The 27,993-nt window shown below is 40.2% G+C and overlaps 1 protein-coding gene across 1 annotated transcript in view; it reads left to right on the top strand.

Moving 5' to 3' along the window:
- SNAP91 (synaptosome associated protein 91) overlaps positions 1–27,993 on the top strand; it is a 120,233-nt gene that overhangs the window by 79,281 nt on the left and 12,959 nt on the right. The window contains exons 15-23 of the mRNA XM_075202707.1: positions 1,734–1,748; positions 1,840–2,013; positions 5,357–5,464; positions 5,861–6,145; positions 7,971–8,048; positions 8,169–8,240; positions 18,318–18,401; positions 21,934–22,014; positions 27,037–27,216. Of these exons, the coding sequence (XP_075058808.1) occupies positions 1,734–1,748; positions 1,840–2,013; positions 5,357–5,464; positions 5,861–6,145; positions 7,971–8,048; positions 8,169–8,240; positions 18,318–18,401; positions 21,934–22,014; positions 27,037–27,216 (1,077 nt within the window). The remainder of the gene's footprint in view (positions 1–1,733; positions 1,749–1,839; positions 2,014–5,356; positions 5,465–5,860; positions 6,146–7,970; positions 8,049–8,168; positions 8,241–18,317; positions 18,402–21,933; positions 22,015–27,036; positions 27,217–27,993) is intronic.

Here is a 27,993-nt window from a genome sequence, read left to right as displayed (position 1 = left end):
TTAATTTTTTGTTTGTTTTGACATATATTTCCGATACTGGTTACATTTTTAATAAGTTGAATATATATTTAAATATACTGAGTGCAGAGATGTATTTACTTTAACTATAAGCTGCAGACACACATATACTAATGTATTTTATTTTAGACATGTAGGGCCTGAGTCATTAAGGAAGGTAAGGCAAAAAAATGAGTAAATGTTCTCTGGGACAAACCATGTTAATCAATGCAAGGGGTGCAAATTAGTTTATTTTGCACATCAGTTAAATACTGGCTGTCTTTTCATCTAGCACACAAATGCGTAATAGCTTTACTTATACACTGAAATTTAAAGTTGATCTAGGACATGCCCTACCCCAACTATAAATCTGTCCCCACATTTTACATTTACCTCCCCCTCCAATGCAACATGTTTTTGCCCAGATACAAAGTTACTCCTTTTTTATGCTTTACTCTCCTTAATGACTCGGGCCCGTAGTATCTAGACCTATATATTTCTAGAAGCGAAATTATACGTTCTATATATGCAGGCATCTTACAGGAAAGTTAATGGGATGGGGCTGGAGAAGTTTGGGTGGAGGTTACAAGCCTTCTTTCTTTATGTATGCAAAATAAATATAGCGCTCGCACATTAATATCACAAAGTACTTTTTCTTAACACTAAAGTATATTGATAAAAATCTATTCCTTCATGGTCATTATGCCAGATTTGGCTCTGTACCAGGCTGGCAAGAGAAAGGTGGATGAGCCATATATCACTACAGGTTACCAGCTCTCCCTATGTTTACTGAACAAGTTATGACCTCACTTGTGGACGTGTTGTTGTGGCTACTGAAATGTAGCAAACATTTGCATAAGAGTAAAAGACATTATAGAAGACATTAATGGGCTGATGCCAGTAGCCACAAGGTTCCATAGTAACCAGAGGCGGAATTGGCAAGCTGTGTGCCCCGGGGCAGGAAAGCAGGCAGGAGGGAACAGGGCCCACAGCTCACTAGTTCCCCATGCAGCAAGCCCATTATCTCCATGGGCCCCGGTGCACCGCATTTGCTGCACCAATGGTGGTTCCGCCAATAATAGTAACCCCATGGCCCAGTTTCTGCATCCATTACTTGCAATTACGGTAATGAAGACATTGCTCATTTTTGTTCTCATCTTTGAGGTGTGAGCAAAAAAACAGAGATCCTTTCCTAGAACATCATGCGGCAACATAGCCGCGAGGTTCCGTATTAACCTTCTGACAAATAGAATCAGCCCTGAGTGTTTGAATGAATTTCTCACTAATTTAAACGCTTGCTTTTTAATTGGATTGGTTTTGTTGGTACCCAAAAATTCCTGAAAGTAGCTGCACTTAGGTGTCGTCTATGAAAGTGAAAATGTGGTTGACAATGTGTGTGTGTGCTGACGTTTAGGCATTGATTTACTGCTGTGTTAAAACTATATCATAGGACAACGTGGATTTTTTTTTTTTATTTTTTTTTTTTTATTTGAAACCGCAGAATGTAAACTAGCTTAAGCTGGTAGAGTATACAGTATGCTGATGTACAGAACTATGTATCAGTACTTATACACTTTGTAGTGCAGGTAGTGTGCAACTCATTGGCATCGCTGCAGTTTCCTGTTTTCTTTGTTTCCTTTTCAACATTCTGCAGGTAACATTCAAAGATTCTCCCTATAGCACACATCTTATATTTGTTTTCTTTTTAATCGCTTTCTTAATGGATCACTTGACAGATCTTTTGGGCGAGGGTGAGTAGTTTTTCCCTCTGGCTTTGCTATTTTCTGTGACTGTTCCTGTGTCTCCTGCTCACTTTTTCTCTCTGTTCCGGATTACATGCAGACTCTCTCTCTGTGCCTTCTACTTCTATTATCTCAGAGGCTCCTCAGCTTTCTGACCCATTTTCAGCTGAGCCCAGTGCCCTTATTGCTGCTTCCTCTGAAACTACAGCTCCTTCCGGGTCTCCGGTACCTGCAGCTATTACTACTGCCAGTGCTGAGGTCGATCTCTTTGGAGGTTAGTAAGGCCACATCTTTTCCTTCTATATATAGGAATTGGGAAATGCATGGTTGGCAACATTTGAATTTCCTATCTTTGCTGCCGATGAGGTACATCTGTATTATGCTCTGTGTAAAAAATTATTGGATGAATGCGGCTTCACTGGAGGATGTCAATCAATCAAAAGCAAAATAGTGTTTAAGACTTGGCAGTATTTAAAAACACACTTCTGCTACACTCCTGTACCATGTATTGATACAGATCGGTGAGCCGCCAGCAAAAACCTTTGTCTTTAAAGTACCGTACTATTGGTAATAATGCGCGCCCTGCATTGTTCTAAAGAACAACACAGAGGATTGAATCTGTGTACATTCTAAAATCAGATAATTAAAATTGAGAAAAATAAGGCATGATGTGGAAAAAAAAAAAGACAATACATTGTAAAGGTTTTTGCAGGGACAAATCTGCCCATATGACTATTTGTCTTCCTGCAAAATACAATTCCTGTAATCACAAACTATTCACTGTGAAAGCCTTAGGGGCATATTCAATTCTGATTCGCGTACGCGATTCCGCGTGGCTGCGTATATAAAGCGTCAATATGGTAGCGCAATATCGCGGATATCCACGATCTTGCGGTACTGGGACCCGCGTAATCGCGGCCGCGAATTGTAATTGAATATGCCCCTTAATGTTAAGCTGAAGTCCTACGTTTTTGGAAAGACTACAGGCTATACAAATATAATTGTTTGCAATAACTAAACCAAAACAAATAGCCACCAAGTTTTATATCGGTAACACATGACATGAAATTAAAGGGCATATTTAACAATAACCATGTTTTTGGCACAATCCATTTAATTCCTTATCGCAATGGTAAGGAACGAAAGATTGTAACCATTGATTAAGTGTTATAGCGGAACAGCAGTCACGAAAAATTTCTGTCTCGGTGAACACCTATCTCCTATTTTTTCTATGGTCACTATAGCAAAGTGGCCATCTTTGCGATGGTGAGCAGGTAAGATGCAGTGAAATATCCAAAGATCCCTCTAGGTCCTGAAAAATAGCAACCCCCATATAAACTTGTGGGGACTGCTATTGCTTACAATAACAATGGGCATATATCTGCAGATTTAACTATAACCTCTATAACTAGGGGATATATGATACAGTGTTCAGGGAATTTGGAGCTTGATGATAAATAGACCCCTATAGACAAAATATATATATATATATATATATATATATATATATATATATATATATATATATATATATATATATATATATATATATATATTTTTTTTTTTTTAAAAATTTATTTCAAATACATTCTCTACTGATTGTGGAGTACAGCTATCCTTATTCAATTGTTTTCAATTAAAAAAAAAAAAAAAGTATATTTATTTTGGGAAAACAATCTGCTAACTTTAGAAATCATTAAAGTTTATGGAAACATGGTTTTGCATATTTGAGGTGGTTATAGAAATATTATTGTTCCCTTGCATGCTGTTCTTATATCTGTGTAAAGAATTTTCTATATTCAGTGGCCAAAGTACTGATCTAGTGTGACCTTATCCTAATAGTGATGTCCAAAACGCTTTTTCCAAGAGCACTCATGAATGTATTGTATTTCACCACTGATCTGTATATAATTATGTTTTGATACAATTTTAAATAAACTTTTATGGTCATTACACAGTCCTTCTGAGTATGGTCAGAAATTGTGCAGTCTACCTACATAATAATAATTATTATTATTATTATTATTATTTATTATTGACAAAACTTGAAACCAACCCTGGTAATTTAAAATATTGCAAAAACATTAGGGACAAGCAAAGTTCTCGCTGCATAAGTTTTTTTTGTTTTTTTTTGTTTTTTTTTAATATTGATTTGGTGTAATAATCAGAAGGGGGGATGCAGTGAAAATATAATTAGAATCTTTTTGTTTTATATAATTTTTATGTATTTATGGTCTTTCAATTTTGAATTTTGTTACCATGTTGAAAGTGGTTAAGAGGTTCCAGTACTGAATGTGCTCCAAACTACGGATTTAAAGCCTAACTCGCAAACTGATTTTAATATTGTATAGAACTATATATGACAGAACAGTGCAGATTTGTTTAAACTTTATAGTACTTTGCTGTATATGGAGAGCTAACCTCTACATACACAGCTACAACAACAGTAACACTTTCAGTTTTCAAAAATGACTAACCTAAAAGGTAAAGAGAAAAAATAACTATTAAAACTGCCTAAATTTATGATTTATTAATAAAGTTCTGTTATGTGTAATTTTACATAATATATAAACTTTTGCATGTTGCTAATAGTTTACCTTTTAAAAGTGTTGTCAATGCCTCTTTACTGACTACCCTGCTCCAATATAGCACATTGGCGTGTATCTTTCTCCTGGTATCCGCACCACTACCTGATACCAGCTGCTAGGCAGCGCCACTTGACAAATAGGAGCAGAAATCTTTCCATGGCAGCAGGACTGAAGCTGTTCTTGGGTTTCAAGCTCCTAGAACAGGTGGTATGTAATGACTGCAGGACCTCTTTAAATGGATGCAACTCTTGTCCGATGAAATCTTCTGCCCAGTGCAGTCTAGTGTAGTATAAGTCTATGCTTCTCCTGACAAACTACTCTCAATCCAACTGCTGGAAATTGATTAGAGTGGGGTTAGAAATTTTAATGAAGTCGGCAACTCCATGCTATTGTACCTGCACTCTCGAATATAAAAAGGGTGGAGTCATTCCCCCACATCTGTTACATTAAGCCGACAGCAAGTCATGCTGCGAACTCACCAGCTTTCTTTGCACTGTATGGGATCAAACTCGGTGTGAACAGCTACAGGAGGCCTCCTAGGTTCAAGTAATAAGAGTCTCACGTGGGAGGGGCAACCAAAGCTTATTAAATACTGCTTATAAATCATAAATGTTTTATTTGGCTGAAATCCCTTGCTTTTCTTTTGATTGGACCTTTGCAATTCCTTTCTGATATTCAGAGATCCAAAAGGTGAGGTTCTGTACCCCATGCTTATGTAGCACCCATCACACTATTAAGCATATCCCTGCTTGAACACAGAGTAAAAAATGAATCGCCTTTGGTCAAGCAAGGATATTCGTTAATATGAACCACAAGGGCAGTCTTCAGTAGTTGTCTGCATCACAAGCATCTAACCTACATGCACCAGCCCTTATACATTATAAGTCTGTTATCTTTTATGTATTCGCATATAAAAAGGTAACACTTGTTGTATAAGTGGATAATACAATATATATATAATTTTTTTTTATTTTTCCCTCTTCTTTTGCTTTTTGCTTAAATATAAAACAAAACAAAACCTCACGACAGATGCCTTTGCTGCTTCTCCTGGTGAAGCACCTGCAACACTAGAAGGGGCTGCAGCACCTCCTACCCCTACCCCTGTTGCAGCGGCCCTAGATGCATGCTCTGGAAACGGTGGGTTTCATGTCTGCTACCTGTCATCTGTCAGCATGCTTTGTACTGACTTGATTCCTCCTAGTTGTTCCTGACAATGTTTGTAATTTTATATGCTGTATTGTTTGTAGCTAAAGTAGATTAGATTGTTTTATCCTCTGTGAAATACATGCACTGTTTGTAACGTTCTGCTGTTTTCTCTCTATAAATGTCTGACTTGTTTCTCGTAACAGTTTGTAATAACTGGGAAGAATAGAATCTGATTTGTAAATCTATATATGGCTGTTGATAAAAAAAACTACATGCAGTGTTTATTCATAGAATATTGGTGTGTTCTGTGTTCCTGATCCTTAGATGACATTAATGTGTAATTCCTTCCTAACTTTTCCATCTGTTCTCCACTTCCTTCCTTATAAGACCCCTTTGCCCCATCCGAAGGTAGTGCAGAAGCTGCTCCTGAACTGGACCTTTTTGCTTTGAAGCCAACTGAAAGCAGCACTCCTGTAGTTACCCCTACGACTAGTACAACTGCCGCTAGTGCTGCTCTCGCAACTACTCCTTCTCCACCTCCTCCTCCTATTCCTGCTGCAGCAGTTGCTACCACTACTACCACTGCTACTACCACTACCACTGCTGCCACCACCACATCTGCCAGCACTACCACAACAACTACTGCTCCTCCTGCTCTAGATATCTTTGGTGGTAAATGTCTGCTTTTTGTTGTGTTTTTTTATTTTTTTTGTTTCTGTTCGTAAGTAGAGGTGATTCCTTCTGTTTTCATTGCTTCATTGTTTCTTTTCTGGTACATCTTTATATTCAATTATGCTTCATTCCTTTTTTTTTTTTTTTTTAGGCCATGTTGATGAAACCGACCTCAAAATCTCAAGTTGTAACACATAAACATAGTCTCGATTTTATATTTTACTATATTCTAAACTAATTAAATTGGGTATCTGGGCATTCCTACACTTTACCCTTGCAATCATCATCATGACTTGGCTTATGAGAAAAATGAATCTCTGAAAGTTCGTTTTTAAAAGTACTTTGTCCAAATAATGAAGCACCACCAAAATGTTCTGCATTCTCAAATATCATCTGCTTCTACAGAACATTGTTTTCATATGCACTGCAGATTTCCTGTACTTAAGTCAATTGCAGGACACTGAAGCCAGCCTTTTGGCGCCTGAATCATGCACAGTGGCATGGCCAATATCAATGCTATAGAGACAGGATTTCAATCGTATAACCTAGAATAAGGCTCCTGATATTCTATAACCAAAGAAAGAACATAGGAACTTGAGAATTTCGAAGAGTGTTAGACCTTCTTTGGAAATAAACCCACAAGCAAACAAATTATAAGTGAAAAGGCAACAAAGTTTTTCCATAGTGACAAGTATATACATCGATCACGTGGGCAGATTAGCTCAGTAAATTCCTCATGCTGCTTCCCTATAAATATGGCTACCAGTCACACAGGCTTCTTTTTGTTTCACTGCAAAATTGTGTTTCATGCCTTTTTAGTTATGCCGAAAATGCCTTGAAAGCCCTCATTGGGATTTTTTGGGGTTAAAACTGTATTTCGTGTTTCCTAGACAGGTTGGATATTTTAAATTCTGCCATAGCAATATTAGGCTGGCAAATTTTAGCAAGACTCAAGTAAACTGTTAGGAACATTTTAAAGGAAAACAAAAATTCAGATGCCCCCCAGCCCAGCCTGCCCCTGTTATACAGTGTAGCATAGTTGTAGGTTAAAGACAGCATTGTGTCCAAATAAACATTAACAAACAGATTATACAAGCCATGTTATAACTAAGCAATGAGACTTTCATTTGTAATATAGGACTGCTTTTACCTTGCGTGTAATATATATGTGTGTATATATATAAAAATAATCTGTGGAAATGCAATACAATTCCCATAGTGATGGGATTATTCAATTTTCAATTGTCCAGACACCTTATTATTTGTCTAAAGCCCATTGACTCTTTACTTATACCACAAGTGGAAAGTAATTTGAGAGCGCTCCTATGTTCAAATTATTTTGGTATTGATTTTTCCATCATTCCTGCACTAATAGAGTTCTAGATATTTTAGATTGAGACTAAGCTCGCCATATCTTCAGTTGGAGAGAACAAAAAACATATGACCTAATGAATTTTGGGCTGTAAGCGAAGACCCACTGCTATCGACCCCTATGGATTAAAAAGGGTTGCATCTCTTAAAACCTTGGACACTTTTTATAGGACAATATTAAAACTGGACTCTAAGACCAAACACACACTGTCCTAGACCATAAAGGGCTTCTGCCAACTGTTTCCTATTATTGAAATTTGGTAAGATGACACTTGAGTTTGAGATGGTCTGGATTCATCTGTATGTTCTGGTATACAAATGAAATCTGTATGTCCGGTGATTAACATGCAACTGTTCTTTGCATGCTTGTCTCTTATTCATAAAGTCGAAACAGATTGTTCATTTGCTAGAAGCTGACCATTGAAGAAATAACATTGCTTGTATTTGGTCTTAGATTTATTTGAGTCTGTTTCGGAAGTGGCTGCTGTTCCTAAGCCAGAAGTTACACCTAGCATAGACCTGTTCGGTACAGGTAAAGCATGACATCCTTTTTCATTAACATTTTGGCTCCATGAATTATTGCTGAATGTCTTCTAATTTTCTCATTGCTTAAGAAACTGACTTGGCTCTTCTTTCCTCTTGCTTTGGGAAGATGCTTTCTCATCCCCACCGCATGGGGCTTCTCCAGTGCCTGAGACTTCCCTCACTGGAGATCTCTTATCTGGTGAGTGCTTTTTTGTGCAAAGCACTTAGTGACATGTAGGCCTTATGGATGAGTTGCAGCTGTCTGTTGCCTAGAGTTCTGCAAACCCATTTGGTTATAGATGAATTTGAACTGGATAACCAACTGTCCATATTGCTGCTTGCTGGTATGTTATGTCTCATGAACTGCACACTGCATCTAGGGCATCTTATGCCTGCGGTAACATTTCAACCCAACCCATCTGCTATGGATTTTTTAGCTTCAAATGCCTGGTTATTTTCTAGATATACTATGGGAACTAATTCCATTTTAAGTCATCCACTATAAGCTTCCTGCTAGAAGACATGGCATGTTGGGGCTTACTGGGTTTTGCAGTAGCTAGAAACACACCGGTTGCCTACTTCTATAATTATTACTGTTTGTGTTACTACAGAGAGAAGACCTAGGGCAGATATTCTTACTACCAAACATTTCCTACTCTGTGCCCACTATTCAGTTTTGGGTGTTTTAGACAGATCTGGTTAATAAAGTGTTAAAGTATTTTACTTTTGTTAATATTTCTATCTCATGACTGTCTGTCCTGGGTATCTATCTGTCCTATCTGGCTCTTATGTCTGTCCTGTCAATCTGTCTAACCTGTTATGGGATCTATTTTATTGGATGTTTGAGAGTGCCCCAGATAACAGCATTTTCTTTTATTGCTAAAATGTATCATAGTAAGGTTTTCCCTAAACTGCCCATCAGTGCTCTCATTAAACTGTTCCTCACAATATGTAGGCACACGAAAGTGCTTGGCAATAATCTGTGTAAGACATTATCACAGAGAGATGATTATATGTTCATACTTGTATGCAAACGTTTGTCCACCCCTGGTCAAATTGCATAGATCACTGAATAGCCCTATCTATGGTGAAGACACAAGTTCCTTCCCATCTATCAAGGACTACTTCCTGCTATTTCTGGCAATAGCCTTCCCCATTCAAGCGTGGGGTAGTCTGATTAACAAGAATCTCCTGTTACCACTATCCTGAGAGGATAAACATGGGAAAATGTGGGTTACTTATAAAATATTTTTCTCTTTCATCCAGTCTGGGGGACACTGCTTACCATGGGGGTTGTGGATGGGAGCACGGGAGTTGGCACCTAGCTAGTTAAGTTTAGCACTGCTGACAGACCCCTCCCCTCTACAATCCCCCTGCCTCTTCCTGTTCAGTTTTTTTTAGGTGCCCATGGAGTTGGGCAGTGTTTTAGCTACTGCATGTCATTTTTAGTTTTATTTTATTTATTTTTCAATTTTATTAGTCTTTTTCTTTAGGAACTTTTATCTAGGTGGCAGACCTGGGAGTGTGTTCTATTATAGAGAACACACTCCCAGAATAGCAGCGCAGGCACTACTCTGTCAGATGAGAGCCAGAGGCTCTCACTGACAGAGAAAAAAATAGGGTGCCTGAATAGAGAGTGACAAGCGGTCTCTCCGGACCGCTGTCACTCTTGGAGCCTCCCCGATAACCGGCGCTGCCACTGCAGGCATAGAGTGCCGGTTATCGGAGATAAGAAATGCCGGTGGCCTTTTTGGATCCGCGGAGGAGCGAGGAGAACTGAAGGGGGCTATACCAAGATCCCCCCTCATACATAGGAGGGGGCATCGGAGTGCAAACCGCTGCAGAGACCTCAACTCTTGAGGTCTCCACTACTCTGCCGCATACACATTTTTTTTTTCTAACTAAAAACAGAGCAAAGCTGTAACAGAGAGACAGCATTATAGGAGGGGGAGGGGGGCTAAGACATAGAGCTCCCCTGCTCTCCATAAAAAAATTGGACTAGCCCAGTCTTCTGGTGCCAAGGAGAAGCCCGGGAAAGGACACAGATCAGAGGGAGCAGGCACCAGGACACTGCTGTTGGACTTCTCCCCTGTTTGGACTGTGGGCTAAGTATCTATCTGATTTATTTAAACAATATTACTGTATTTGCTCTGACTGCAAAGTGGGCTAATAGGGGTTATATTATAGTTCTCCTACTTGCCAAGATATTACATCATTGTTTAACAAAATACAAGTACAACTTTTATGTCAGATTATTTGATTACTTGTTTTTCTCACTCTCTGTCTCTGTCTCTCTAAATCTCAATTTAAGTCTGTGTGTTTGGTGTGCCTTCCTTTGTAAAAATGACAGATAATGGAAAGGGCCCTATGACAAAGTATTTTACATGTTCAAGATGTAAGGTTAAATTACCATGTGGGCAGAAGGACCCGTTGGCGCTCTGCTCTGTCTGCGAAACAGGGGTCCCCCCTGCGCAAACCCAGCATAATTCAGCCCCACTGACGGAGGAACCGGCCTAGGCGGCCTCCCTAACAGTCTGTTTCCTCTTTAGCACAGATTATCTCACAATCTACTCAGTTGCTATCTAGTGTGGCAGCCTCGGCGGCTAATAATGCTAGTACACCTTTGGGCCTCCCTGCTACCACAGGTTCTATTGGAACGTCTATACCAGGACCTTCCTCTTTGCTTACGGACCAGCCCCCTGTTCCCACAAAACCGGCATGGTCCGCAGCATTTATAAAAGGTTTGGACAAACTAAACCAGTTACTTGAATCCCCAAACATCCCGCCTGCTAAAAGGAAGCGGCTTAGATCCGCTAATCCCCTTATGGTCCTCTCAGATTCTGAGGGGTTTTCAGAGGAGGAAGGGGAAACAAATTCTGATCCTGACCAGGTTCAACCTTTGGAACAGGAAGAGAACCCTAAAAGCCAATTTATTGATGATTTGGTTTTAGCGGTGAGACAAGCGTTGGACCTCCCAGAACCGAAGGATCCTAGTCTTAGAGACAGAAGTCTATTTAAGAAGGCCAAAAGGAAGGCTATCCGGTTTCCCCCTTCTGTAGAACTCAGAGATATTGTAGAGGGAGCCTGGAAACAGCCTGATAAAAGGTCCTCTGTTCCCAGGAGGTTCTCTTCCCTGTATCCATTGCAGGAGGAGGACGTGGCTCGCTGGGAGGGAATCCCTAAAGTGGATATTCCAGTAGCCCGTTTGGCCCGACACACTTTACTACCAGTCCCGGGCTCAGCAACTCTGCAGGATGCCACTGATCACAGAGTGGAATCTCAGCTAAAATCTATATTTGTGGCAGCGGGTTCTTCCTTTAGACCCACATTTGCTTCAGCTTGGGTTGCTAGAGCCATGGAAGCATGGGCAGATCAACTGGCAGAGGCTTTACAGGACTCTGATTTACTTCCCCTGGCTTTACATTTGAAAGAGGCATCGGGGTACCTTTTATGAGTCGGCCCAGAACACAGCGTCTGTGTCCTCCTCTATTCAGGCTGCATCTATTTCAGCAATAAGAACGTTATGGCTGAAATCCTGGGAGGGAGATTCGGAATCAAAAAAGTCTGTTGAGACCATTCCCTTTTCAGCAGCAGGTTTGACGGCCCGGAATTGGATACTATGATTTCCCAGGCAACCGGGGGCAAAAGCACTTCTTTGCCAGTATTCTCAAGTAGGGGCCGGACCCCTCGGTTCAGCTCCTTTCGACAGCCCTTTAGGGGGACCTCCTTGCCTAGAGGACAGTCATTTAGAGGTAGACAACCAAATGCTCGAGGCTCCTCTCTCAGGGGTAGATCCTCGTTTGCAGCTAGGCGCCAGGCCTCCAAGACCCAGGAGAAGCCTGCGTCCTGACGACCACTCTACTCTTCCGGAGGTGGCGCCAGTGGGGGGACATCTGTCTTTGTTTCAGGAACAGTGGGCAGTGTCATCCCAAGACCCTTGATTCGGGGCATTATATCAAGGGGGTACATGATAGACCTGCTGGGTCTGGTTCCACATCGTTTCTTTGTAACCCCACTACCCCGAGATCCAACAAGAAGACAGGCAATACAGGCCTGTGTCACCTCTCTTCTTCCGCAAAGAGTCATTTGCAGGGTCCCAGACAACCAGAAGGGAAAGGGGTTTTATTCAAATATTTTTCTGGTTAAGAAGCTGGATGGGTCCTTTCGACCCATTTTAAACCTAAAGAACCTCCAATGTGTACTTACGAGTGGACAGATTTCGGATGGAATCCCTGAGGTCGGTAATAAACGGCTTAGAGAAGGATCAGTTTATGGCTTCCATAGACATAAAAGACGCATACCTCCACGTTCCCATTTGGAGTGACCATCAGTCCCTCCTAAGATTCACAGTGGGGGCCTCCCACTATCAGTTTCGGGATCTTCCCTTCAGCCTCTCCACAGCTCCGAGGGTCTTCACGAAGATCATGTCCGTGATGGCAGCGTGTCTTCACCTAAAATGGAGTTCAGGTAGTGCCTTATTTGGACGATCTGCTCATCAAATCCTCCTCAGAGATTTGCTTACGTCAGCACTTATCCCTCACTTTGGCGGTTCTCGAGAGCCATTGGTGGCTGATAAACTTAAAGAAATCCCAGGTGGTTCCGTGTCAACGCATGGTCTTCCTAGGGCTCATCATGAACACACCAGTCAGCAAAAGGTGTTCCTGCCTGCGGAGAAAATCCGTTAAATTCGGAGTATAACATCTCAGGTCTTGTCTTCTCCCAGCCCCTCAATTCACTTGTGCATGCGGCTGCTGGGAAAGATGGTGGCCTCCTTCGAGACCATCCACTTCGGTCGAGCTCATTCTCGGTGCTTCCAGTGGGATCTGTTGACAAAATGGTCAGGATCCCACCTACATTTGGATCTCCAGAGGATCTCGCTGTCAACAGGGGCGAGAGAATCGCTTCAGTGGTGGCTGAATTAGGATCACATGTCGGTGGGCAGGTCCTTTGCTCCATGGTCATGGATCATAGCCACAACAGACGCCAGCCTGAGAGGTTGGGGGGCGGTAGTCCTGCACCTCAGGCTCCAGGGTCTCTGGTCAGTTCAGGAATCAGCCTTATCAATCAACACATTAGAGTTGAAGGCAATTCTTTTAGCTCTCGGGGGGCCCCAGACTCTTCTTCAGGGACACCCAGTCAGAGTTCAGTCCGACAATGCCACGGCTGTGGCATATGTCAACAGACAGGGAGGAACCAGGAGTGCAGCTGCAATGTGAGTGGCAGCTCAGATATTCCTTTGGGCAGAACAGTATGTTCCAGCAATCTCGGCGATGTTCATTCCAGGAATAAAAAATTGGGAGGCCGATTACCTCAGTCGCAATGTGATGATGCCAGGGGAGTGGTCCCTCCACCCGGAAGTATTTCAGTCTCTAGTTCAGGGGTGGGGTCTTCCGGATATAGATCTCATGGCCTCCAGACACAACAAAAAAGTTCACAGGTTTTGCGCAAGGGCAAGAGACTCCTTAGCGGTAGTGGTGGACGTGATGTCCATGTCATGGGAATTCAGGTTGGGATATCTGTTTCCCCCGATTCCCATGCTTCCTCGAGTACTCAGACGAGTGAGGCAAGGCGGTCGGCCAGTGATTCTAATAGCTCCCTCATGGCCGCATCGAGTGTGGTACGCGGACATAATCTCCATGCGGTAGGACAAGGATATCGTCTTCCGTCACGAGACTACCTTCTTCTACAAGGCACCTCAGCTCAGTTTAACGGCATGGCTGTTGAAGCCAGCCTCTGGAGAGCTAGGGGTTTTTCCCCCAGTGTAGTGAACACTATGCTGCGAGCTTGGAAACCGGTTTCGGCTCGCATCTATCATCGTATTTGGCGAGCATATATTAGATGGATCGAAAATAAGTCCTTTCGTCTCCCTCGCTTATTGGCTATTCTTCAGGATAGGCGGGAAGCAGGGCTTCGTTTAGGTTCATTAAGAGTTCAGGTTTCAGCGCTTTCAGTTTTCTTTCACCTGAAGTTAGCGGACTTGCCAGACGTCAAGACTTTTCTTCAGGGAGTCTTACATATTCTGCCTCGTTACATTCCGCCTACAGCACCATGGGATCTTAACCTGGTACTGGATGTGCTTAAAGGGCCTCCTTTTGAGCCATTACTTACAGCAGATTTTAGGTGTCTTACCTGGAAGGTCGTCTTTCTTTTAGTAATTGCATCTGCACGTAGGGTTTCAGAATTGGGAGCTCTGTCTTGCCGGGAACCATATCTGGTTTTCCACAAGGACAGAGCGGTATTAAGAACCCTCCCTTCCTTCGTTCCAAAAGTAGTTTCGGCTTTCCATCTGAACCAGGAAATTGTAGTTACAGTCTTTTCATCTACTTCCCATTCTGATCAACAGTCTATGGAAAAGTTAGATGTGGTTAGGGCTCTCCGCATTTATGTCAAAAGAACATCTCAAATTAGACATACAGATTCTCTGTTTGTTCTTTATGATTCTAACAAAAGAGGCTGGCCAGCCTCAAAACAGTCCATTGCAAGATGGATTACGGCAACCATTAAGCAAGCTTACATAAAGGCTAACCGTCCTGTGCCAGAGAGACTTACGGCCCATTCCACCAGATTGGTAGGGGCATTATGGGCAGCGAGAAATGGGGCTTCTGCAGACCAGCTTTGCAGGGCAGCCACCTGGTCCTCTGTCCACACCTTTACAAAATTTTATCAGTTTAATGTATTTGCATCTGCGGATGAAAATTTCGCTCGTAGTGCTTTACGAGCGGGGCTTTCAGAGTGGTCCCACCCTTAGGGGGCTGCTTTAGAACATCCCCATGGTAAGAAGTTTCCCCCAGACTGGATGAAAGAGAAAAGAGGATTTATGTACTTGCGTTAAATCCGTTTCTCTGATTCCGTCTGGGGGACACTGCAATCCCTCCCTTTTGCTTTTCCTCTGTGTGCTCTTGTTTGATTGGCCTTTTCTCCTTGGGCTTTTTAATTAACTGAACAGGAAGAGGCAGGGGGATTGTAGAGGGGAGGGGTCTGTCAGCAGTGCTAGAAATTAACTAGCTAGGTGCCAACTCCCGTGCTCCCCTCCACAACCCCCATGGTAAGCAGTGTCCCCCAGACGGAATCAGAGAAACAGATTTAACGTAAGTACATAAATCCTCTTCTTTTTTACATAATTTTTTTGAAAAAATACTTTTCATTTGTTTTTTGTTTTTTTTCTGGAATTTTGTATTTTCCCGTTCTATAATGAGCAGTAAAGTAATGTCAAGCACCTAGCCTCAGAGCATATCTACATAGAAAACCATGCATCCATTGTATCAGTTTGTATTTTATTTAACATAAAGAGTCAATTGCAGTCTTAAAATACAAGACTTGCTTGAGTATTACTGATACTTATGTCCTATGTCCAAGAGATAAATTAGCCAGGCTATATCAAAGTCATCACATTAATTGCTGATCAACAAGCTACACACAAAATACTAAATACTAAACTGTATGTGTGAGTTGGCAAGCCAGGTCACGCATGCATAGATGCATCCAGGACAGGCTGGCGGATGGTTGATTTGACTGCTGCCAGCCAGTATCACTGGGCAGCTCAGCTTGACTCTGTGATATTTTCTGTGGGGATAATAGATTTTCTATTTCTGTAAAAAGTGGTGATGGAAAATGAAAAGCACTTAACACCTCTAAAGGGTACAAACAAGCATAACATTTCTGAACATTTTTAGGAAAAATTGCTATTTGCCGATTTTAGTAGATTGGGGGGAAAATAAGCGAGGGCCTAATGCAGAGATGAACGTACGCACATTTGTGTAGCGTAAATTGTGTAATTTCGCTCTGTGCATGCCCACAAATAAACATGCATGTATCCACACGTGTGCAGGGGTGCAGGCATCCACACTTGCTCCTACTTGCACCTTAAGAAGGGGGTTGGCCGAGTACAGTAAAGGCGTGTTCACGGAACTGCGAGCTGATGCAGACTTGAACGCAAATATGCCTTTTATTGCAGTATTATTTGTAACGGCCAAGGAGCTGATGATGATGATCGCCAGCAGTAGCTAACTGTTGCTGATTGCGATTTCCCCTCTGAATCTTACAGGGTGCTTTCTTAATTGATTGTGCATATATTATAGAGTTTTGTGTGTATTAGACAAAAAAATTTAACAAAAATTGTTAGTTTCCTTCATATACAAAAGGTTAGATGTGCTGTGTTGTGATGCCTAATAGCAAATACATTTTTTCCTATGTAAACAAATTTATACTGCATTTGCGACCTTTTATAGACGTTTATATGTGACAAATGCCGAGCTGTCTGCATTTTGACATGCCTCCGACTCCGCATATGGGCTGAAATACGTTTTTTTGCATACTTTTTTTTTTTTTTTAAGGCATAAGAAATTGCTAGACGACTTAGACCGTAAATTAAGTCAGGTGAAGACAATTCTAGAGTTAGTTAAATACTCTGACCCTTCAATTGTGGCTATTTACAACTACCATGGGATCCTCTAAGCAGCTGATTGGGGACTTGGAAATAAGGATAATTGACTGTTATGAAGCAGGGAAAGGCTATAAATAGATATCTAAATGTTTCCAGCTTGGAACTGTAAGAAGCAGTATAAAGAAATAGAGGTTAGGAGGAACTGTTGAAGTCAAGGCAAGATCTGGAAGACAACCCCCCACCCCTTCTCCCAAGAAAAGTCTCTACTAAATGTGAAACATAGATCATACGGTGCTCCATACATCTTTCTGCCATTCCCTATGCAGTGGAGGAAGGAGGTAGGTGGATACACCAACCTACAAATACAAAACATGGCAAGTAAGAAAAATAAAGAATTGGACTGCCGTCTTTTCAGATCCTGTATGGCTTCTGTTTGGTGCATGCTCACCATCTCCCTGGAAAAGTGTTGCATGCACAGCCAAGGTCTGGGTAGTTTTAATAGCTTGAACGAAGACAAAGCTGCAAGCTCTCTTGCTATTGGTCGGCTGCCCTGGACAGGGTGAAGAAAAACCAGATGAAGCATTTAAAGTAAAGAATTGTTTTTCTAACTGTTAAGCATTGGGGCAGATCCATTATGCTTAGAGGCAGCCAGTGGCACAGGAAATAATGTCTGGGTGGAAGGTAGAATGGTTTCACATAATTTACAGGAAATCCTAGAAGCGAATGTCCCAGTTGAGTTCATCAAGACAACAATATAAAACCTATATGATATGAAACGATGAAATTAATCAATAGTACTTCTAGGAATGAAAGATTAAGGTTTTTGTAATATTCTTAAATACCATTAAAAATGTGTGAGGAGATCTCAAACATCCATGCAAGAGTATTTCTGAGCTACAAGAGTTGGGCATGGAAGACTGGGAACAAATTACTAAAGCAAGAACATAAATACTCTTATCTGACTATATTTGGAAGCTGTGATTTCTACCAAAAGGTGTTACTAGGTACCAACTGATATGGTGCCCATGCCAAATTCACTGTCTTATTTTTCCAATCTGTTCATTCAGCAAATAAATAGTAATTGTCCATTATAATGAAATTTTACATATTTAAATGTATTGACATGCCACTTGAGCAGGAGGTGCCTAATATTTTGCATACAACTGTAATAATGTGTGTATATGTCTATATATAATGTGAGGGAGAGATCAGGGCTGAGGCCGTATTTTCTTAGGGGGGATTCCAAGGTGTGTTTCCTTTTTCATAATATGTATATTATACACTCTAAAATTCGGTATGTATATAGAATAAATTTCATATACACCCTACACTGCCCTGAAAAAAGTGTGTTCTCCTCTTCTGTTTGCCCAGGTGGGTGTAATTTTGCCCCAACTTGAGAGCTGCGCTCTATTGTGCTGCACCCTTATACAGCTCTTTGGGCACTGCCAAGTCAGAGTTACTATGGTTTATGAGGACTCTACAGAACACTGTTTTTTTTTTATACATATTCAATAATTCTCTATAAAGCATAGATCTGAAATTGGAATGCAGATCCTGAGGACTGCAATGGGTATCCAGATCTGAGATGCTGTACTCTTCAGAGCAGCCTCGACATCTCTGTGTAATATATGTATCTAATGCATTGGGGAGCCCTTGGTAATGTTAACTATAGGGTTCTGGGGGGTTGCATTCTATAAATTATTTTTACATTATATAAATGTACATGAACTGATGTAAATGTTTTGTGTTAAGCTGTAACTGACAAAGTATTCATGAATGTTTAATGTCCATTTTGGCTACATAAAGGTAGTTTTAATATGGGAATACCAATTTTGAGTATAGACTGGTAATATGTTCAACCTTGTAACTAATTTTCTTTCATGATCACTGCAGTGGACACATTTGCAGCTCCAACCCCTGTGTCCACCGCCTCACCTGCAAAGATGGAGACCTCCGCTGTGCTCGACTTATTTGGAGGTGGGTCTGCAACTCCTTATCTTTTGTCTTTTCTTATTAAAGGTGCTTTTCTTCCAAATATAGAAGATATCCTATACAGTTTTTCTCAGAGAGCAACTGCCAGTTTTTTACATGTCGTAACTATTAACTGGAACATGGATAATGCTGACATCTGCTGCGCCATCTTATCTAAGTTAATAGAGTATTTTATCATTTCTAATGTGCTACTTTATTAGGTACACCTTTCTAGTACTCAGTAGGACACCCATTTGCCTCCAAATCAGCCTGAATTTTTCTTGGCATGGATTCAACAAGGTGCTGGAAACATTCCTTAGATTCTGGTCAATGTTGACATGATAGCATCACACAGTTGCTGCACATTCATGCTGCAAATCTCCCCTTTCAACACATGCCAAATGTGCTCTAATGGATTGAGATCTGGTGACTGTGGAGGCCATTGGAGTACAATGAACACATTGTCATGTCCGTGGTACTAGCTTGAGATGATGTGTACTTTGTGACATGGTGCGTTATCCTGCTGGAAGTAGCCATTAGAAGATGGGTATACTGTGGCCATAAAGGATCAGCAACAATACTCAGGCTTTGGCATTTAAACAGTTCTCAATTGATAATAAGTGGCCCAGTAAACATTCCCCATACCATTACACCACCAGCCTGCACCTTTAGCACAAGGCAGGATGAATCCATGGGTTCATGTTTATGCTAAATTCTGAAACCGAGCTAATAAAGTGGGCGCTGAACACATTTTACTGCTTCTCTCCACTTGTCCTTTACAATTACTTACATGGGAAATACGATATGCAGTCAATACTCCCTGGCTCTTCACTATTATTAGATCTTTGGTTTTCAGATACCTTGCACTAGTCACTTTCTGCTCTGGGTGCTTGAAATACCACTGTTATCAGGACAATGGTTCACTTCTTAAAATAAAAAAAAATAAAGAGCATTGTAGAAAATTAAAATATAAAGGTAGTCTTGTCATTGATTTGAAATCATGGTGTACACATTCACTGTATCAAGAGCCTTGTATGGCATTAAGTGATGGACATTTAGGAAGCAATAAAAGAGCAGTGCATTTTTTGTATGCACAATTGCTCCTGTGGAAAACAATAATTATATTGTATGGCGCCACAGATTCCGTAGCGTCTGACCTAGAAGTACAAATTTGACATACATGTGAACAGTAGAAATAACAAGTACAGAACAGAATAATAAATGCATGGATGCAATTCACAGAACAAATCGCATGACATACAGAAATAATTTAGCATCAGACATGACTGGGACAAACAAGGAAGACAGACTGGACGCAAGCTAGACATAGGGCAGAGGATTCTCTCCCCCTAGAGCTTACATTCTAGAGGGAGGGGCTAGTGAGAAACAATAGAAACTAAAGGGACATTAAGTTTTTAGCAGTTCAAGTGGAGGTGGAAGCTACACAAAATAATGGGTTTTTGTGTCTGACTTTAAATAATAAAACTAGAAATTATGACACTTTGTAAACATAATTTGCGTAATTTTATGGAGTGCACTTGATGGATACCACTAAACGTGTAGAAGTCTACATACTAGAAGAGTGTCCAGGTGTATGGAGAGGTCTTAACATCTCCAGAGGTGCACTGTGCAAAAGTGTAAATATCACTTCAAAGTTCAGTCTCCTACCACTTTTGCACAACCCCTTTCAATAAAAAAAGAAAAAATAAAATTAATCAGGAGTTAAAGGGGAGATTGGGACTGTCTTTATCACATGTGGTATTTTTACGTGTGAAGTTGTGTTACATTGCTTGGCGCTTATCTAGACACATTACAAGGTGCAATATGGATGCACAAAACTGGGGGTAAATGTATTATGCTGCGATTTTTTCACTCGCCGGAAATCGCCGACTTTGCAGCTAAAATTGAAAGCGCGATGGGCTTGTAAAGGCAAGTTTGCCTTTGCAAGCCATTGCCGCTTTAAATTTAAGCTGCAAAGTCACCGATTTCCGGCGAGTTGAAAAAAATCACAGCATAATACATTTACCTCCTGGTCTCTTTTTAAAAATACAGAACAAGACCCAAAGACCAGTGGCACACTTTTGAACATGCCATAAACCTCAATTTGTAAAACTGATTTTGCACAGCAAGGTGAATGTATTGTGCTTCAGAAATATCCAAGTTTTCATGGGTAGAATTGCACGTATTATCTAAACTATGTGCACATTTTTAGTTCCTTAGATTAAGTAAAGAAAGCTGTTTGAAATTAGTGGACAAATTAAAAACAAATTTTTATGGTATATCCTAAAGTATCACACCTTTAGGCAATGTGAGTAAACTTGTGGGGTCTGATACAACTGATGTACAAGTTTTTAAGACTCTGCTTAATTTTGATATTGAAAGAAGTGTAGACTCTATTATTAAGGAAAGTAGACCATGGGTGAGTGTGAAGTAAACCTGAGAGGGATCCGAGAGTCTGTAGTGTAAAGAGACTTGTCCCAGCTCCACTGGTTAAAGAAAACAATCCCGATTCTCAACTGTTCACATTTAGTGAGAGCTGGGGTTATATTGGGCCCATCCAAGTTTTCATATTCCTAATGTGAGGTCTATGGACTCCAGAGAAGGGAGGTGAAATTGGTACATTGTGTCAGACCACAACGGAGGCTACAATTGGATGACTGATCCAGTAAAATCTGAGACCTATATATCGTCCTAGTATATACATTCTGGAAGGGAGGGTACATTTTTACCATTGAGATGATAGAGGTCCTACAATCATCCCATTCTGTCATTAGTTTGGCTGAAGGAAACCGTACCACATCATAGGAATGATAAGTTGAGGGAGGCCAAAGCATCACCAGTAAGTCAGCAGGTTTGCACACTGTGGTATTAATATGTCTTAGTTGTTGGCTCAAGTTAACTGGGTCATTTGTGCAGCATTAACATAATTCTTGGTTAATTCAAACCCAGCAAATGTGTAATAAAACATCTTATTCCCTGTGTTGTTAATAGTTACTATTTTTTTTCTTTTGTACAGGTAAAACTTAAAAATAGTGTAAAATATTGGTAAGAAGTACAGTCAAGGGTATGCAGTTATTTATATATATATATATATATATATATATATATATATATATATATATATATATATATATATATATATATATATATATATATATATATATATATAAATAAATATCATATTGAGTAAGTTGCTCCATAACAGATGACATCTTGCCACATTGATACATGCACAATGGCTTACAATAGGCATTATATTAGCTAAATATGTTGGGTCATAGTGGCTTTTTTTTGACATGTTCCCCATAACATTACCAACTGATATGCTGTATTTACTCCAGCTTACCTTAAATTCTCTAGAATTCATAAAGAACTCTTTATGCAACTATCTAAATAACTATTTACTTAAGAATGAGGGTCTAGATGCTGTCTAGAAATAAACCCATAATGATTACATTTTAGATGTTATCTCTTTGCTCTAACAAAACTCATAACAATTACTTGTTTTCTTTTCTTGCTGATATGAACGATGCAACAGATGCTTTTGGAAGTGTAACTGAACCACAGCCTGCAGCCTTGGCTCCTACTAATTCGTCGGCTTCAGCAGATTTGCTGGCTGGTAACTATCACTAGTTCAAAATTGTTTAGGACTTTTTTTTTTTATATGATATCTGTGGCTGAATCACTTAAGAATATATTTAAATTATCAGTGCAGTGCAACAATTTATATAATTGCAAATGTACTGAATTTGATACGGTTATATTTGTGTGTTAGAAATGTACTGTTTTCTGATGCAGTAGCCATGGTGGAGGAAATGTGTTTGTGGAGGAAAGAAAAGCCTAAATTAAAGTTCATTATTTTCTTCTCTGAAATGACAAACACCTGCTTTGGCCTGAAGGCTCAGCAGTGGGTCGTTACCTGTTATGTTTCCTGTCTCTCTAACAAGACATGCTAATAATGATGTAGAGCGTAAATGTCAGTGGATTTTAAAGATAAATTGTGTTAGTTGCAAGATTAGATTACATCCTGATGTTAAATTATCTAATGTGATATCGGATGTTTCAGTGCCTGGTCGGATCAGGGGACTGGGTTACCCCCTGAAAATGTGTCAGAATCTGTATAAAAGGAGGACTGTTTTACCATGCAATGTATCATTTTCCATCTGAACTTCTGGATGATCACCAGTAGCACAATCTGGTGTGTAAAAGTCCTTGTCAGGACTCTTGAGCAATAAACCATTACTGCTTAAAGATTCTGCCTGCGACTATTACTGTGACCAACAGATAAGAGCTTACACTGTAATCTGTTCCCCCGCTGTCCTGTGTTGAACCCAGCGTCTGTCTCAATGCTCGGCCCGCTACCCAGCAGTCCTGATCCATAGTAAGCGGTCAGGAAGTACCAGCTAGCACACAGCAAAGAGGTATTACAGCAGTGATACCAGCTACTTCAGAAATACGCAGTTCTGGGTGCTGCAAAGGAGCCCAGTGGTGGCAGCCGAATTCTCCTACAACTATTGCACATTTGGCATTCGCAATTGGCGAGTGTCGGGGCAGGGTGACACCAGTAGGAGAGGTCAGTAACAGTTGATTACTGACAGTGCGCAGGAGACCAGGATAAACTGTGCAGGAAGAACATTCCTCCGTTCCTCCTTTCCCCTTACAGACCAGGTGGTGACGTAAACCCATCCGGTCACAATATCTCCTTATATAGATTTTGGTGCATTTGATCTATTATCTGGAATCCTTAGGGATTTTGTGTAACACTTTGTATAACATTTTCTAATTTACATTTAAATATTACTCCGCCTTTCCCCATAATCTTGACCTTCAACTTCTTAAGTTAATTAGCACTGTTCCTATGTATGACTGTATGAAGTGTTCCATGATTAGGTCTGTGTGTTAGACTTTCTCTCTGAGTAGCATTCATTATGTACTTTTTTTTTTTGTCTATCTGTGCTTCAGATCTTTTTGACTAAGTTTTCCAGATAAATGATCCCATACCAGTGTGTTTTTTCATGGTTCTGTAGCCATTATCTGGACCACTTAAAATAATAGTGAGCACAGGGTAAAGATCACATTAGTTAACTCCCAATGCTCACTTGCAAAACATGTAAAGAGTAAATAGTACATGTGCAAAACCAGAATGGTGAGCGGTGTTAAAATCATTGTTTAGATTTTGTATAGTGAGGTTCACGGTTAGATTTAGTGTTCTGCTTTCATGGGCTGCAGAGAATAGAACAAAGTTTCAAAAACATCAGTGGATTGGAAACGGAAACGTTTTGACTTTGTCTATAATACCAATGTTGTTGTGTGCATGTCTGGATTAGCGCAGTGCGCTTATAAATTGTGCAACACTTTGAAGATTAAACGATTGTGAGATCTATATGCAGTGAGATCTATACGCAGTTCTCATATTTTCACAGTGAAGTTATTCAGTTACAGTCAGAAATTGTAACATGCTCTCTCCGTAACACCCTAAATTGTTACCGCTCTCTTAGATACTACCTAGGATAAGAGCTTTTTGGTCTACCGTAGGATCTGGAAGAGTAAGGACTATGGCTAGTAGACTTGCCCCAGCAGCTGGCCTTTTATATAATTTCTATCTCGGCATAAAATTGTTATTGAAGCTGTGGGCTCCTGCTTAGACTACAGGTTGTAGGAGCTGCCAAGTAGTTGACTGTTCTAGAAACAGAGAAACAGTGTCAAATGTAAAGAGGAGGTGTTTGGATTTGTTGGTCATTACTTTGAAGTTTGGAAGGACATTTTTCAAAAGACTTTGCTTGTATCCTGGTACTAGGGAGACAGGTTCGTAATGAGATGTTCAGTTTTTTCAGGGATAGTTTAGATCTCTCTGTTAAGGAGTTATAGTATAATAGCGATCGTTGGAACATAATTATTCCTAGTTAGACCTAGTTTACAAAAGTGTTTAGAGTGGGGGAAAAATGAGGTGACTTTGCAGATAAAAGCAACTTATTTTAAGGCATAATGCAGATAGGATTTGAGAGTATTTGGGTATCTTTAGAAGCAGATGAGAGATTTTTCGAAATCAAATAATTTACAGACCACTAGGAAAAGGTGTGTAATTGGATAGATTATTAAGATGAAATGACTGAGGCATCTTCTAATAATTAGGCCTCCCTGCCTGAAACCAGCCCTCACAATTAATAGCATTCACATTTAATAAATAGGCCTATTACCCCTCTACCAGCTCCAACATTTAAATTAATAGCATTCCCGAATTAATAGATAGATCAACTCCCCAACTCTCCAACATGCCCTGATATTAAATGAATGGTACGCACATTTAATAAATACATATTTCCCCCCAAACAGCCCCAATATTAAATAATTGGTATTCACAATTTATCAATGGCCCTCCTTCACCCTAAATTCAGCACCACATTAAATAAATAATCCCCAAACCACCCTGACATTAATCAGACAGCCTTAAATTAATTACTATTGCTATGACCCCAATATTATAATCCTACAGCCAAGACCAGCACTCACCTGAGCCTGCGTGACATGGGTGTGATATAGGGCTAATCAAAAACAACCAGCTGGTCTATCTAAAATTATTAAATCTATCCCTATCTATGCCACACACTATCTTTGCCTTACAAAATATGCCACCACCAAGGTTTTTTGTAAAGAGCAGACACTTCTAATCAGGAAGCCTTCAGTTCTCCATTACTACTAATCTATCACAATTTACTTTAATCAGAAATATCCAAAATTATTTCCCGTGTTGTAACTATTTAGCATTTTGACCAAGCTGTCTTGCATGTAAATTTTGAAGAACACAGAGATCTGAATTTATGAAGTGTAATTTAATATGTTAAATAGATCCACAATGCTTGAGATAAAACAAGTAATCAAAAATGACATAATGTGCAAAGATAAAATGCAATGGTTTCTTGTATAATCAAACTGATAAAACACAGAATACACTCGCGTATGAGCAAGTTTCTGTTGCTGGGAGAAACAAAAAATGGGATACTCTTAAATATCAGATTGACTCTCAAAGTGAACAACTTCTTAAAATTTCACTGCTGCAGGGCCTGTAGCCCCCTTCCTGTGATGTCCGAACTAGAAAGTCTGTGTTAATGCAAATTAGGTTTTTGACTACTGTTGAAAACACCTTTTTGAAGCCAGGTTTTATTTATCCTGTCCTAACGTCTCACCTGAATGACTTATGATATGATTGTACCTCCACACAACAGGCCATAAGATTCCCTTCATATTAATGCCACACATGCTTTCTGTAAGTATGATACTGGAGAAAATATGATATTTTCTTGTGTCCCAGTTTGTCATTAACATATAGCCCAGCTGCCTGCTCAGCAGATGAAATGTCGAAACATCCCAGATGTGTGTTGCAGTTCACTGTCCTTTAAATCTATGTTTCAAAGGTTTAATCTTTTGCGACCTGTGCCATAAATGGATTAAAGGTGCTCATCTGTAATCATGGGTCTGGCTCTCTTATCTGCAAACACCCTCTGGGGAGAACAGAAGAATTTAACATAATTAAAGGGACACATTAACTTAGATTCAGTGTTAAGGTTTTAACATCTGATTGTGCACAGCTCTTCTGAGTCATATGAAGCTATTACTAGGAATTAATTCACAAACACATATTTGCAGTTTTACGTGACTAGGAATTAGCTTGCATATGGCACCTACCATCAAATAAATTGCCAATAAATTCATATTTCCCACCCACTATTAAATGATGGACACCTACACTCCCCATTAAGTTAGTACTCAGCCTCCGCCCTTATTACAGTAAGGGCCCTCCCACTACACTGAAATCTACAGAGACGGGTGGTAGGCGTTAAGAAGCAGACTCTCATTTTCTGCATACGTGGGACTGCATTATCATGCTGCCCACCTCCCACGAAAAAGGGGGTTGAGACGTACAGTGTAGGGAGAGGGGTGGAATGGATCTGTAGATCCGCGGCACTAAAGTGGATGGTCAATGATTACTGGATGGAAGGGGAGTTTCTGGGCAATTGGAAACCCCACAAAGTGCCCGTATGGAGAGAATATGGAAACTAAACTAAAAGTGGTGGATATGTTAAAGGGCACCAAGAAATTGCAGACTACCTAAATAACCAGTTTTACTCAGAATCATTAATGGTAAATACAAATGGGCCCTCTACATTTACGGTGATGGGAGAATAACAAATGTTGATCCACTACACACAGTAGGGAAGAATATAATAACTATAGACCCGTGAATCTCACATCAGTAGGGAAATTAATATTACCAATTAAAAATGGAAACTTTGAAATTGGGTAACATACTAGGAATTTTTTACATAAATGTTTTGTGTGATGTCTATTGCTATCCAATGACAACAGGAAACTGAAATAGAAGCTGGTTCTTCTTTACAGTTCCTTTCAATGGAAAATCGAATGTTGGGCTCTGTATCTTAGAGGGCGTGAGAGGTTTTGGGTACCATGTGGTGCTGGCATCATTTTGTAACTGTTACATAATAACGTTTTTTTGCTGTCTCTTTCTTGTTTTCTGTTTGTATTGCTTCTGATTATTTCATTTGGGTGATGTCAGGAAACTTGAAAAACATGAATTAACGGAAAATAAAATCTTTATTTACTCAGTCTTTTGCTTCGTTTTAAGGATTTGGCGGTTCCTTTATGGCACCTTCTCCTACACCAATTACCCCCTCACAGAATACCCTCATTCAGCCCAACTTTGATGCAGCCTTTGGAGCCAGTCAACCTGCTGCTGCCTCTGCCGCTGCTCCTGTTGCTGCTGCTGCTCCAACTACTGCAACGGGCAGCACATTTGATGCCTCAGGTGAGTTTGTACTTAAACTGTCTTAAAAAAAAAAAAATTCAGAAAAAAAAATTTGTTTTTGTACTCCATGTGGATCCATTTATATTGCCTTATTACATTTTGTCAAATTTGGATGTATTACTCCCACCTGTGTGTGAATGGATCATTTCTTTTGGTGAGCAAAAATGTGACAATGGATTATGTAAGTGCAAGTTACAGATGAAGCAGCAAGCTTTGCACACTGCGCCGGGTGAAAGTAGGTGTGACTTTACAAGGCTATGTGTATTTTTATATTGGTAGCTGGTGCACAGTGATTCTACATAGGGTCGGGGGTTGGGACTGAAGGGTAGTGCATGCTTTATTATATCACTGCCTCTAGGTCTCATGAGCAGAATTGACTCTGCAGTCTTATCTTTGGTAATTACATGTACACAGTTATGTGCAGTGTTCAGTGCACCTAACTATATGTTTCTCGATTTGGCTTTCAGAGCTTGATGAATTAATTTTAATCAGTGTTGGATAAAGGCTTTTGGGGGCCTGGGACACTTAAGATAAGGATCCAATTTCCCCCCTCTGTGTCTGCCTTATTACCCTCTTACTTACCTGTAGATGTGACAGTCATTCTGCTGCTCAGGCAGGAAATGAATAAACTTCCACTCTGAGTACTGAATTATGGGTCTGCCTGATGTCTCCTCACAATGGTCTGACAGGACTCTGAGGAGTCTGGGAAGTCAGATTTGCCTCATGCATTTAAAAATGCACAAGACTAATACATTTCTCCAACAGAGGGTGGTATGT

Source organism: Mixophyes fleayi, chromosome 3, assembly GCF_038048845.1.
Source record: "Mixophyes fleayi isolate aMixFle1 chromosome 3, aMixFle1.hap1, whole genome shotgun sequence".
Taxonomy (NCBI): Eukaryota; Metazoa; Chordata; class Amphibia; order Anura; family Limnodynastidae; genus Mixophyes; species Mixophyes fleayi.
Note: the sequence above shows the minus strand (reverse complement) of the source record. Positions and strands in the feature narration are given on the sequence as shown.